General features: G+C 43.0%; 1 protein-coding gene across 3 annotated transcripts in view; it reads right to left on the bottom strand.

Moving 5' to 3' along the window:
- raver2 (ribonucleoprotein, PTB-binding 2) overlaps nt 1–14,139 on the bottom strand; it is a 151,649-nt gene that overhangs the window by 95,317 nt on the left and 42,193 nt on the right. For all 3 annotated transcript variants that reach the window (XM_046301635.1, XM_046301636.1, XM_046301637.1), the window contains exon 2: nt 13,701–13,767. In XM_046301635.1, coding sequence (XP_046157591.1) covers nt 13,701–13,767 — 67 coding nt within the window. The remainder of the gene's footprint in view (nt 1–13,700; nt 13,768–14,139) is intronic.

Here is a 14,139-nt window from a genome sequence, read left to right as displayed (position 1 = left end):
TCTTCCTGTCTCTTTACTGTTCATGTTCCTGTCTCTTTACAGTTCATCTTCCTGTCTCTTTACAGTGCCTCTTCCTGTTTCTTTACAGTGCCTCTTCCGGTCTCTTTACAGTGCCTCTTCCTGTCTCTTTACAGTTCATCTTCCTGTCTCTTTACAGTGCCTCTTCCTGTTTCTTTACAGTGCCTCTTCCTGTTTCTTTACTGTTCATCTTCCTGTCTCTTTACAGTTCATCTTCCTGTCTCTTTACAGTGCCTCTTCCTGTTTATTTACAGTGCCTCTTCCGGTCTCTTTACAGTGCCTCTTCCTGTCTCTTTACAGTGCCCCTTCTTGTCTCTTTACAGAGCCTCTTCCTGTCTCTTTACAGTGCCTCTTCCTGTTTCTTTACAGTGCCTCTTCCTGTTTCTTTACAGTGCCTCTTCCTGTCTCTTTACAGTTCCTCTTCCTGTCTCTTTACAGTGCCTCTTCCTGTTTCTTTACAGTGCCTCTTCCTGTCTCTTTACAGTTCATCTTCCTGTCTCTTTACAGTGCCTCTTCCTGTTTCTTTACAGTGCCTCTTCCTGTCTCTTTACAGTGCCTCTTCCTGTCTCTTTACAGTGCCTCTTCCTGTCTCTTTACTGTTCATCTTCCTGTCTCTTTACAGTGCCTCTTCCTGTTTCTTTACAGTGCCTCTTCCTGTCTCTTTACAGTGCCTCTTCCGGTCTCTTTACAGTGTCTCTTCCTGTCTCTTTACAGTTCCTCCTCCTGTCTCTTTACAGTGCCTCTTCCTGTCTCTTTACAGTGCCCCTTCCTGCCTCTTTACAGAGCCTCTTCCTGTCTCTTTACAGTGCCTCTTCCTGTTTCTTTACAGTGCCTCTTCCTGTCTCTTTACAGTTCCTCTTCCTGTCTCTTTACAGTGCCTCTTCCTGTCTCTTTACAGTTCCTCTTCCTGTCTCTTTACAGTGCCTCTTCCTGTTTCTTTACAATTCCTCTTCCTGTCTCTTTACAGTTCCTCTTCCTGTTTCTTTACAGTTCCTCTTCCTGTCTCTTTACAGTTCCTCTTCCTGTCTCTTTACAGTCTCTTTACAGTGCCTCTTCCTGTCTCTTTACAGTTCATCTTCCTGTCTCTTTACAGTTCCTCTTCCTGTCTCTTAACTGTTCTTCTTCCTGTCTCTTTACTGTTCATCTTCCTGTCTCTTTACTGTTCATCTTCCTGTCTTTTTACTGTTCATCTTCCTGTCTCTTTACAGTGCCTCTTCCTGTTACTTTACAGTTCACCTTCCTGTTTCTTGACTGTTCATCTTCCTGTTTCTTTACAGTGCCCCTTCCTGTCTCTTTACAGTGCCTCTTTCTGTCTCTTTACAGTTCATCTTCCTGTCTCTTTACAGTTCCTCTTCCTGTCTCTTTACAGTGCCTCGTCCTGTTTCTTTACAGTTCATCTTCCTGTCTCTTTACTGTTCATCTTCCTGTCTCTTTACTGTTCATCTTCCAGTCTCTTTACAGTGCCTCTTCCTGTTTCTTTACAGTTCATCTTCCTGTCTCTTTACTGTTCATCTTCCTGTCTCTTTACAGTTCATCTTCCTGTCTCTTTACGGTGCCTCTTCCTGTTTCTTTACAGTGCCTCTTCCGGTCTCTTTACAGTGCCTCTTCCTGTCTCTTTACAGTTCATCTTCCTGTCTCTTTACAGTGCCTCTTCCTGTTTCTTTACAGTGCCTCTTCCTGTCTCTTTACTGTTCATCTTCCTGTCTCTTTACAGTTCATCTTCCTGTCTCTTTACTGTTCATCTTCCTGTCTCTTTACAGTTCCTCTTCCTGTCTCTTTACGTTCATCTTCCTGTCTCTATACTGTTCATCTTCCTGTCTCTTTACAGTTCCTCTTCCTGTCTCTTTACTGTTCATCTTCCTGTCTCTTTACTGTTCATCTTCCTGTCTCTTTACTGTTCATCTTCCTGTCTCTTTACTGTTCATCTTCCTGTCTCTTTACAGTTCATCTTCCTGTCTCTTTACAGTGCCTCTTCCTGTTTCTTTACAGTGCCTCTTCCGGTCTCTTTACAGTGCCTCTTCCTGTCTCTTTACAGTTCATCTTCCTGTCTCTTTACAGTGCCTCTTCCTGTTTCTTTACAGTGCCTCTTCCTGTTTCTTTACTGTTCATCTTCCTGTCTCTTTACAGTTCATCTTCCTGTCTCTTTACAGTGCCTCTTCCTGTTTATTTACAGTGCCTCTTCCGGTCTCTTTACAGTGCCTCTTCCTGTCTCTTTACAGTGCCCCTTCTTGTCTCTTTACAGAGCCTCTTCCTGTCTCTTTACAGTGCCTCTTCCTGTTTCTTTACAGTGCCTCTTCCTGTTTCTTTACAGTGCCTCTTCCTGTCTCTTTACAGTTCCTCTTCCTGTCTCTTTACAGTGCCTCTTCCTGTTTCTTTACAGTGCCTCTTCCTGTCTCTTTACAGTTCATCTTCCTGTCTCTTTACAGTGCCTCTTCCTGTTTCTTTACAGTGCCTCTTCCTGTCTCTTTACAGTGCCTCTTCCTGTCTCTTTACAGTGCCTCTTCCTGTCTCTTTACTGTTCATCTTCCTGTCTCTTTACAGTGCCTCTTCCTGTTTCTTTACAGTGCCTCTTCCTGTCTCTTTACAGTGCCTCTTCCGGTCTCTTTACAGTGTCTCTTCCTGTCTCTTTACAGTTCCTCCTCCTGTCTCTTTACAGTGCCTCTTCCTGTCTCTTTACAGTGCCCCTTCCTGCCTCTTTACAGAGCCTCTTCCTGTCTCTTTACAGTGCCTCTTCCTGTTTCTTTACAGTGCCTCTTCCTGTCTCTTTACAGTTCCTCTTCCTGTCTCTTTACAGTGCCTCTTCCTGTCTCTTTACAGTGCCTCTTCCTGTTTCTTTACAGTGCCTCTTCCTGTCTCTTTACAGTGCTTCTTCCGGTCTCTTTACAGTGCCTCTTCCTGTTTCTTTACAGTGCCTCTTCCTGTCTCTTTACAGTGCCTCTTCCTGTCTCTTTACTGTTCATCTTCCTCTCTCTTTACAGTGCCTCTTCCTGTTTCTTTACAGTGCCTCTTCCTGTCTTTTTACAGTGCCTCTTCCCGTCTCTTTACAGTGCCTCTTCCCGTTTCTTTACAGTGCCTCTTCCTGTCTCTTTACAGTTTCTCCTCCTGTCTCTTTACAGTGCCTCCTCCTGTCTCTTTACAGTACCTCTTCCTGTCTCTTTACAGTGCCTCGTCCTGTTTCTTTACAGTTCATCTTCCTGTCTCTTTACTGTTCATCTTCCTGTCTCTTTACTGTTCATCTTCCAGTCTCTTTACAGTGCCTCTTCCTGTCTCTTTACAGTGCCTCTTCCTGTTTCTTTACAGTTCATCTTCCTGTCTCTTTACTGTTCATCTTCCTGTCTCTTTACAGTTCATCTTCCTGTCTCTTTACGGTGCCTCTTCCTGTTTCTTTACAGTGCCTCTTCCGGTCTCTTTACAGTGCCTCTTCCTGTCTCTTTACAGTTCATCTTCCTGTCTCTTTACAGTGCCTCTTCCTGTTTCTTTACAGTGCCTCTTCCTGTCTCTTTACTGTTCATCTTCCTGTCTCTTTACAGTTCATCTTCCTGTCTCTTTACTGTTCATCTTCCTGTCTCTTTACTGTTCATCTTCCTGTCTCTTTACAGTTCCTCTTCCTGTCTCTTTACTGTTCATCTTCCCGTCTCTATACTGTTCATCTTCCTGTCTCTTTACAGTTCCTCTTCCTGTCTCTTTACTGTTCATCTTCCTGTCTCTTTACTGTTCATCTTCCTGTCTCTTTACTGTTCATCTTCCTGTCTCTTTACTGTTCATCTTCCTGTCTCTTTACAGTTCATCTTCCTGTCTCTTTACAGTGCCTCTTCCTGTTTCTTTACAGTGCCTCTTCCGGTCTCTTTACAGTGCCTCTTCCTGTCTCTTTACAGTTCATCTTCCTGTCTCTTTACAGTGCCTCTTCCTGTTTCTTTACAGTGCCTCTTCCTGTTTCTTTACTGTTCATCTTCCTGTCTCTTTACAGTTCATCTTCCTGTCTCTTTACAGTGCCTCTTCCTGTTTATTTACAGTGCCTCTTCGGTCTCTTTACAGTGCCTCTTCCTGTCTCTTTACAGTGCCCCTTCTTGTCTCTTTACAGAGCCTCTTCCTGTCTCTTTACAGTGCCTCTTCCTGTTTCTTTACAGTGCCTCTTCCTGTTTCTTTACAGTGCCTCTTCCTGTCTCTTTACAGTTCCTCTTCCTGTCTCTTTACAGTGCCTCTTCCTGTTTCTTTACAGTGCCTCTTCCTGTCTCTTTACAGTTCATCTTCCTGTCTCTTTACAGTGCCTCTTCCTGTTTCTTTACAGTGCCTCTTCCTGTCTCTTTACAGTGCCTCTTCCTGTCTCTTTACAGTGCCTCTTCCTGTCTCTTTACTGTTCATCTTCCTGTCTCTTTACAGTGCCTCTTCCTGTTTCTTTACAGTGCCTCTTCCTGTCTCTTTACAGTGCCTCTTCCGGTCTCTTTACAGTGTCTCTTCCTGTCTCTTTACAGTTCCTCCTCCTGTCTCTTTACAGTGCCTCTTCCTGTCTCTTTACAGTGCCCCTTCCTGTCTCTTTACAGTGCCTCTTCCTGTTTCTTTACAGTGCCTCTTCCTGTCTCTTTACAGTTCCTCTTCCTGTCTCTTTACAGTGCCTCTTCCTGTCTCTTTACAGTGCCTCTTCCTGTTTCTTTACAGTGCCTCTTCCTGTCTCTTTACAGTGCTTCTTCCGGTCTCTTTACAGTGCCTCTTCCTGTTTCTTTACAGTGCCTCTTCCTGTCTCTTTACAGTGCCTCTTCCTGTCTCTTTACTGTTCATCTTCCTCTCTCTTTACAGTGCCTCTTCCTGTTTCTTTACAGTGCCTCTTCCTGTCTTTTTACAGTGCCTCTTCCCGTCTCTTTACAGTGCCTCTTCCCTTTTCTTTACAGTGCCTCTTCCTGTCTCTTTACAGTTTCTCCTCCTGTCTCTTTACAGTGCCTCCTCCTGTCTCTTTACAGTACCTCTTCCTGTCTCTTTACAGTGCCTCTTCCTGTTTCTTTACAGTGCCTCTTCCTGTCTATTTACAGTGCCTCTTCCTGTCTTTTTACAGTGCCTCTTCCCGTCTCTTTACAGTGCCTCTTCCCGTTTCTTTACAGTGCCTCTTCCTGTCTCTTTACAGTTCCTCCTCCTGTCTCTTTACAGTGCCTCCTCCTGTCTCTTTACAGTGCCTCTTCCTGTCTCTTTACAGTGCCTCTTCCTGTCTCTTTACAGTGCCTCTTCCTGTCTATTTACAGTGCCTCTTCCTGTCTATTTACAGTGCCTCTTCCTGTCTCTTTAGAGTTCCTCTTCCTGTCTCTTTACAGTGCCTCATCCTGTCTCTTTACAGTGCCTCTTCCTGTTTCTTTACAGTTCCTCTTCCTGTCTCTTGACAGTGCCTCTTCCTGTCTCTTTACAGTTCCTCTTCCTGTCTCTTTACTGTTCCTCTTCCTGTCTCTTGACAGTGCCTCTTCCTGTCAGTTTTTAGTTCCTCTTCCTGTCTCTTTACAGTTCTTCATCCTGTCTCTTTACAGTGCCTCTTCCTGTCTCTTTACAGTGCCTCTTCCTGTCTCTTTACAGTGCCTCTTCCTGTCTGTTCACAGATGCTCTTCCTGTCTCTTTACAGTGCCTCTACCTGTCTCTTTACAGTGCCTCTTCCTGTCTCTTTACAGTTCCTCTTCCTGTCTCTTTACAGTGCCTCTTCCTGTCTCTTTACAGTTCTCCTTCCTGTCTCTTTACAGTTCCTATTTCTGTCTCTTTACAGCTGAACATGACTCCTAAACATCCTATACGAATAGAGTGATCATAGTCAGCTTGCAATTTAAAGGAACCTATTGAACAGTAGAGAAATACTGAAATTGTCAAATAATGAAATCTGTGAATCTTTGAAAACACAAAGGTAGAAAGACGAGTCCCTCGGGAATCCTTAGACAACAACTCACCATAACAAAACATAAAGAGCATCCTAACAGGGAAAGCAGACCGGCCATGTTGTATGTGCGAGCGTTGCAAAATAAATGTACACGTACATGTTATTCAATAATTTCTTCCACACCGCTCGCGTGCGTCAACGGGTGTCTGCTTTGCCCGAAGGCTCAAATAAAACTTGGTTCAATTCAAGAAGCTTGACTTGCTTAAAGTCCTGCCTCTCTCATATACTCATTAGTTTTCACGAACATACAAACCCACGTAGATGTTTGAAAGACGAACAAGGAGAGACTAATCAAAGATAACCAACTACAAACTAACTCGCATTCCCTTTTCATCTGTGGGTTAATCGTCAGAGTAGAGAAACACTATATTTTGTACGACTCCAGGTCAAAATTCTACAAATATCTATTTTTTTTAAAGCACGGTATGCATTTCAGGTAAAATAACAACCCAATGTTTATCTCCCAGGACGAACTAGTTAGCAACAGCAATCTAGCTAAATGACCATGAATGTTTGTGTGTTTCCACCGGTCCCCAAATTAATTAAGTTGGTTCACAGTTGGTTTTGGTGTTTTAACTTGCATTTCAAGACCACTTTTGGTGTGGATAGACAAAATCAACATGTGCGCGATGGCGCACGTGGATGGAAGGCCAGTGTAGCTAAGGTATAATGATGGTTCAACCCCAGATTTCAAAAGAAAATGACTGCACAGCACATACGTCATATGCACCACAGAGGTTTAGTGTACATCAGAGACAAACATTCATGAAGTCGCTGATGGGACTGTGTGGGCTGAAGTCCATTTTGTGTCAAGTACAAAGGTCTGGGCCAGTTAGCTTTGAACCGTGCAGGGCTCCTCTATTACTCAGTGTCTTCATTATATGGACAGTACGGCTCACACAAAAGGCCCATTGTGTGGCCAGGATTCCCCTGCTGACCTCTTCCATTGTCATCTCAGCGGACAGTTCCGGAACGCCTCACATACCTTCGGAATTCCGAATTCCACTCCGGATCACTCTATGGAAGCTCTATGGCTGGACTGGCTGAGGTTTTATCCAATGCCAGTGGGATGGGAGGCCAGGTAATGACCAATGATGTATATAAACCCTGGGTTGCTGTTTTAAGGACAAAATGACATGTATTTTAAGTATTTTTATTGTTGTGGAGGCAGTAACATTAGTACGTTCTAAAAATATATGTTTAGCTCACAATTTAAAAGTATGCATTGAGGCTTCTGTAATAAAAGACATTTCTATAGCTTCCAAAATATATTTTACAACGGTGGAGGAGTTAAGAGATGGAGGTACGGTGGCTTCAAAACCGCGCCCCCTGTCAGTCGTCTAGTGCATATATAATATATTGGTAATGATAGATGGTAACTGTTAAATTAACACCGAAACACTCCGTAACGAGGTGGTCTTATAGGGATAATCCACCCCCAGAAATAAAAATCATGAAACTCCTAGCAATTTGATGAAAGTCTATGTTCTATCAGTGGGTAAAACTAAAATGATCCCCATGATTTAACTTCTAAGTGGTTCATCTTTGAAATCAGGAAATCGTGCAGTAATGCTTCATAGCTACATAGTTCTCGTCACTGGAGCTAGAGGACAACACACTATCACCAACTCCATATTCATGCCCATCATTTTGGAATGAGATGTTCCACGAGCAGGTGTACACGTACTTTTGGTCATGTAGTGTAGCCAGAGAGATAGCATTGCATTGTAGGTTTTGTAGTCCACTTGAGCTGCAACAGATGCCTGGCTCGAATTTGCACTGAAGTGAGAGCAGAGTAAAGTTAAAATAGGGGATAAAGAGGGAGAAATACTCTCATTTCCTAAAGAAACTACTGAGAAACGGAAATCCTTACAGAGAGAGAGAGAGTGACACACACACGCATGCAGAGAGTCATTGCCAAACACATTTTCAGAGACACAGTCCGGGCAGACAGTCAATCACTCTTACAAAGAGCTACACCCACACACACGCATGAATGCAGGCACGCAAGCACACACTAATATGCCCTAAATTACTTCAAGTTTCTATATGGTTGCAGATCTGATGTCAGAGATGGAGCAGCCATACATGTCAATTAGTGTTATTAGGAACCTAATAACCGACATACACATGCTTACATTGATGTCTGATAAAACACACCAGCAGTCCTCTCTCTCTCTACTGTAGCTAGCCTCCTCCAGGCAAGAGACAGGTTGAAAACCTGGAGTTTCCTTTGGAATTACTCTCTGTTGTTTTGTTCAAAGGAATCATCACACGACAGGTGTTGCCAGCCAATTCTCATTCCCAGGAATTCTCAGAAACGCCCGACTTATTTGACACGTAGGGCAAACCAAGCCGTCTGTGAGATACAGTCAGCAATATATTATATGACAGGGTTTCTTTCCCATGAATAAAAACACGGCCCAATAAAATCACCTTAAAAATCTGTATCTAAATTCCCCCAAGAGGGTGATGAAATGTACATCCCATACAATAGATACTACATCCAAATGAAACATGGTGTTTAGCTAATTCAGCATTAAGCGGGCAGACTGTACACATACTGTATATACATGCAAAGGTGTGGACTTGAGTCACATGACTTGGACTCGAGTCTGACTCAAGTAACGAATTTGATGACTTGAGACTCGACTTGATAGAAAATCAAATAACTTGAGACTTGACTTGGACTCGAAATTATCTGCCTATGTTTTGTAACAAATGTGCAAAACATCAAATCAAAAAGTATTGGTCACAAACACATGGTTAGCAGATGTTATTACTAGTGTAGCGAAATGCTTGTGCTTCTAGTTCTGACAGTGCAGTAATATCTAACATGTAATCTAACAATTTCACAGCAACTACCTTGTACACACAAATTAAAGTAAAGGAATGGAATAAGAATATGTACATATAAATACACGGATGAGCAATAACAGAGTGGCATAGGCAAGATGCAATAGATGGTATAAAATACAGTATATACAGTTGAAGTCGGAAGTTTACATACACTTTAGCCAAATACATTTCATTCCTGACATTTAATCCTAGTAAAAATTCCCTGTAAAAATTCCCGGTCAATTTGGATCACCACTTTATTTTAAGAATGTGAAATGTCAGAATAATAGCATTCCCAGTGGGTCAGAAGTTTACATACACTCAATTAGTATTTGGTAGTATTGCCTTTAAATTGTTTAACTTGGGTCAAACGTTTTGGGTAGCCTTCCACAAGCTTCCCACAACAAGTTGGGTGAAGTTTGGCCCATTCCTCCTGCCAGAGCTGGTGTAACTGAGTCAGATTGATAGGCCTCCTTGCTCGCACATGCTTTTTCAGTTCTGCCCACAACTTTTCTATGGGATTGAGGTCAGGGCTTTGTGATGGCCACTCCAATACCTTGACTTTGTTGACATTATGCCATTTTGCCACAACTTTGGAAGTATGCTTGGGGTCATTGTCCATTTGGAAGACCCATTTGCGACCAAGCTTTAACTTCCTGACTGATGTCTTGAGATGTTGCTTCAATATATCCACATAATATCCCTCCTAATGATGCCATCTATTTTGTGAAGTGCACCAGTCCCTCCTGTAGCAAAGCACCCTCATAACATGATGCTGCCACCCCGTGCTTCACGGTTGGGATGGTGTTCTTCGGCTTGCCTCCACCTTTTTAATCAAAACATAACAATGGTCATTATGGCCAAACAGTTCCATTTTTGTTTCATCAGACCAGAGGACATTTCTCCAAAAAGTAGGATCTTTGTCCCCATGTGCAATTGCAAACTGTAGTCTGGCTTTTTTATGGCAGTTTTGGAGCAGTGGCTTCTTCCTTGCTGAGCAGCCTTTCAGGTTATGTCGATAAAGGACTCGTTTTACTGTGGATATACATACTTTTGTACCTGTTTCCTCCAGCATCTTCACAAGGTCCTTTGCTGTTGTTCTGGGATTGATATGCACTTTTCGCACCAATGTACCTTCATCTCTAGGAGACAGAATGAGTCTCCTTCCTGAGCGGAATGACAGCTGTGTTGATCCCATGGTGTTTATACTTGCGTACTATTGTTTGTATAGATGAACGTGGTACCTTCGGGCATTTGGAAATTGCTCCCAAGTGTGACCCAGAATTGTGGAGGTCTACAATGGCTGATTTCTTTTGACTTTCCCATGATGTCAAGCAAAGAGGCACTGAGTTTGAAGGTAGGCCTTGAAATACATCCACAGGTGCACCTCCAATTGACTCAAATCATGTCAATTAGCCTATCAGAAGCTTCTAAAGTCTTGACATCATTTTCTGTAATTGTCCAAGCTGGCACAGTCAACTTAGTGTATGTAAACTTCTGACCCACTGGAATTGTGATACAGGGAATTATAAGTGAAATCATCTGTCTGTAAACAATTGTTGGAAAAATAACGTGTGCCATCCACAAAGTAGATGTCCTAACCGACTTGCCAAAACTATAGTTGGTTAACAAGAAGTTTGTAGAGTGGTTGAAAAACAAGTTTTAATGACTCCAACCTCAGTGTATGTAAACTTCCAACTTCAACTGTACAAATGAGATGAGTACTGCAAGATATGTAAACATTATTAAAGTGGCATTATTAAAGTGGCTAGTGATCCATTTATTAAAGTGGCCAATGATTTAAAGTGTGTATGTAGGCAGCAGCCTCTCTGTGTTAGTGATGCCTGTTGAACAGTCTGATGGCCTTGAGATAGAAGCTGTATTTCAGTCTCTCGGTCCCAGCTTTGATGCACATGTACTAACATCGCCTTCTGGATGATAGCGGGGTGAACAGGTAGTGGCTCAGGTGGTTGTTGTCCTTGATGATCTTTTTGGCCTTCCTGTGGCATTAGGTGCTGTAGGTGTCCTGGAGGGCAGGTAGTTTTTTTTCCCCCAGTGATGTGATGTGCAGACCGCACCGCCCTCTGGTTGTGGGCGGTCCAGTTCCCGTACCAGGCGGTGATGCAGCCCGACAGAATGCTCTCAATTGTGCATCCGTACAAGCTTGTTCTGTACAAGTTTGTGAGAGTTTTATATGACAAGCCAAATTTCTTCAGCCTCCTGAGGTTGAAGAGGTGCTGTTGTACCTTCTTCACCACACTGTCTGTGTGGGTGGACCATTTCAGTTTGTCCTTGATGTGTACGCCGAGGAACTACATTTTTGAGCAGTGGCTTCTTCCTTGCTGAGTGGACTTTCAGGTTATGTCGATATAGGACTCATTTGACTATGGATATAGATACTTTTGTATGGCGGCTGCGTGGTCCCATGGTGTTTATACTTGCGTACTATTGTTTGTACAGATGAACGTGGTACCTTCAGGTGTTTGGAAATTGCTCCCAAGGATGAACCAGACTTGTGGAGGTCTACAATTAGTAGACCCACTGGAATTGTGATACAGTGAATTATAAGTAAAATAATCTGTCTGTAAACAATTGTTGGAAAAATAACGTGTGCCATCCACAAAGTAGATGTCCTAACCGACTTGCCAAAACTATAGTTGGTTAACAAGAAGTTTGTAGAGTGGTTGAAAAACCAGTTTTAAAGACTCCAACCTAAGTGTATGTAAACTTCCGACTTCAACTGTATTTATTCAATTAAAAATCATTATTTCTAACCTTCTCAACGTTTTGACTATATTTCCTATTCATTTTGAAACTCATTTCATGTATGTTTCCATGGAAAAAAAGTATATTTCTCAGTGACCCCAAACTTTTAAAAGGTAGTGTGCACTGCTACCATCTAGTGGCCAAAATCTAAATTGCACCTGGGCTAGAATAATACATTATGGCCTTTCTCTTGCATTTCAAATATGTTTTTTAAATTTAAAAAAAATATTTACCAGTTCTAATGTGTTATATTCTACTACATTAATTTCACATTTCCACAAACTTCAAAGTGTTTCCTTTCAAATGGTATCAGGAATATGCATATCCTTGCCTCAGGTGCTTAGCTACAGGCAGTTATATTTGGGTGAAAATTGAAATTAAAAAAAGGTTGGATCCTGTAGGTTGTAATGACAGGCTACATTGCGCAGCGATTGTGCATGCATGCATAGGTAGGGGGAGGTGGAGTCACGGGCTTTGAACCACTGCTTTTTGGGGACCAGGTCCGGGTCATTTGAGAACCACTGAGCTAGCAGACAGATTGGGGTGGTATACAGAAGATAGCTCTATTTGGTAAAATACCAAGTCCATATTATGGCAAGAACAGATCAAATAAGCAAAGAGAAACAACAGTTAATCATTGCTTTAAGTTAAGAAGGTCAGTCAATACGGAAAATTTCAAGAACTTTGAAAGTTTCTTCCAGCGGAGTCGCAAAAACCATCAAGCGCTATGATCAAACTGGCTCTCATGAGGACCGCCACAGGAAAAGAAGACCCAGAGTTACCTCTGCTGCAGAGGATAAGTTCATTGGAGCTAGCTATCTTAACATACCTAATGCATTGTGTGCTTAACCAGCTAGCTAGCTTAACATACCTTGCTAGCTCCTTGTTGAAGATGCTCTCATCTCTTCATCCATGATCTGAGTCGACAGACAATCGTTGGGACCACTCGTAAAATAATAATTGACTATGGGTAATTCAGAGCATAGTGGCAGCTGAAGTCAGTGGCAGGTTTGCTGTGTGGTGGTGGTTGGGGAGACAGTGATTGACAAGGGGAAAGATTACAGTGTAACACCTGCTAATCAGGCTTGGAGTAACACGCCTCCCTCTCACATGCCCTGTGGTGTGCCTACTGCTCAGTCAGCTAGCCTGGGATACTTAGAACACACACAATCATCCTGACTTCTGTGATAGACAAAAGTGTGTGTGGTACAAACATGAGCATGTGTGTGCGCTAGACAGCCTGCATGTGTGTAAGAGGGGGGAAAATATCGAAAAGATTAATAACAGAGTTCAAATGCTGTCAGATCTTCTCTGTGATCGACTCGCTGTGTCTGAAGTTAAAGATTTCTGATCTTGACAATACTGGTCCTGGCCTCAGAGACGACACCAGATAATAGATATGCTACTGTGCTGCTGTGGTATGGTATTTGATAGAAAACCCACTCTCTCTCTCTCTTCCCTCCTCTCACTGGCAATCTCTTTGAAGCTCCCCCAATTTAAATGAGATTTGATTCAAAATAGTTCTTACTCCGTCTTTGAATTCAAAACGGCGATCATAACAATTCCACTGACGCATTAAGTTCTGCAACTAGCTACCTTCTCTAAAAGAGCTAGGCTATTCAAAGCATGTACCTCTATTGATGAGAGGAGAGAGAGACAGAGAGAGAGAGAGAGAGAGAGCGCGCGAGAGAGAGAGAGAGAGAAGCGGAGCTCTCATAATATCACCAAGGGATCCGTATTAAGACAATTAAATACAGTTTTTTTTTAAATGTATAGAGTCTCCGACATTCTTTATATACTTCTACTAGTATGTCAGAACCCATCCTACCTTGACACAACGGTCTGTTGGACTAATTAACAGTGTGACATGAGCTGTGGATAAGGCTGTTTCTCATCACATACACCATGGATAAGGCCGTTTCTCATTAAGTTCTCATCAGCAATTAAACAGCATTAAACTTTAGTGCCCCCCGCCTCAGCCACAACATCTCAGCTGTTTGCAGATCTGTGTTTCAAAAGGTTTTCGAGTTTGGCTCCCCCTCTCGCTCTACGCTAAATACAGCCATTCTCTCTAACCAGGAAAAGAGAAAAGGACTGGACAGACATGGTGGGGTTGTTCTGTGAACTGAAGAGAATGGTGATGGTTTGGAGAAATGGGGGTGGTTTGGTTTACCTGTCCCTTTGGTGCGGTCCACAAAGCAGTACTTGAGCTCGTATTCTCTCAGAATCTCATGGACCTCCTGCAGAGAGAGAGAGAGAGGGAGGGGGAAAGAGTGAGAAGGAAGGGAGTGAGTGAGAGAGAGGGAGGGGGAAAGAGTGAGAAGGAAGGGAGAGAGAGAGAGAGAGGGAGGGGGAAAGAGTGAGAAGGAAGGGAGAGAGAGAGAGAGGGAGGGGGGAGAAAGAGTGAGAAGGAAGGGAGAGAGAGAGAGAGAGGAAGGGGGAAAGAGTGAGAAGGAAGGGAGAGAGAGAGAGAGGGAGGGGGAAAGAGTGAGAAGGAAGGGAGAGAGAGAGAGAGGGGGGAGAGTGAGAAGGAAGGGAGAGAGAGAGAGAGGGAGGGGGAAAGAGTGAGAAGGAAGGGAGAGAGAGAGAGAGGGGGAGAAAGAGTGAGAAGG

The sequence above is a fragment of the Oncorhynchus gorbuscha genome, linkage group LG15, assembly GCF_021184085.1.
Source record: "Oncorhynchus gorbuscha isolate QuinsamMale2020 ecotype Even-year linkage group LG15, OgorEven_v1.0, whole genome shotgun sequence".
In the NCBI taxonomy this organism is placed as follows: domain Eukaryota; kingdom Metazoa; phylum Chordata; class Actinopteri; order Salmoniformes; family Salmonidae; genus Oncorhynchus; species Oncorhynchus gorbuscha.
Note: the sequence above shows the minus strand (reverse complement) of the source record. Positions and strands in the feature narration are given on the sequence as shown.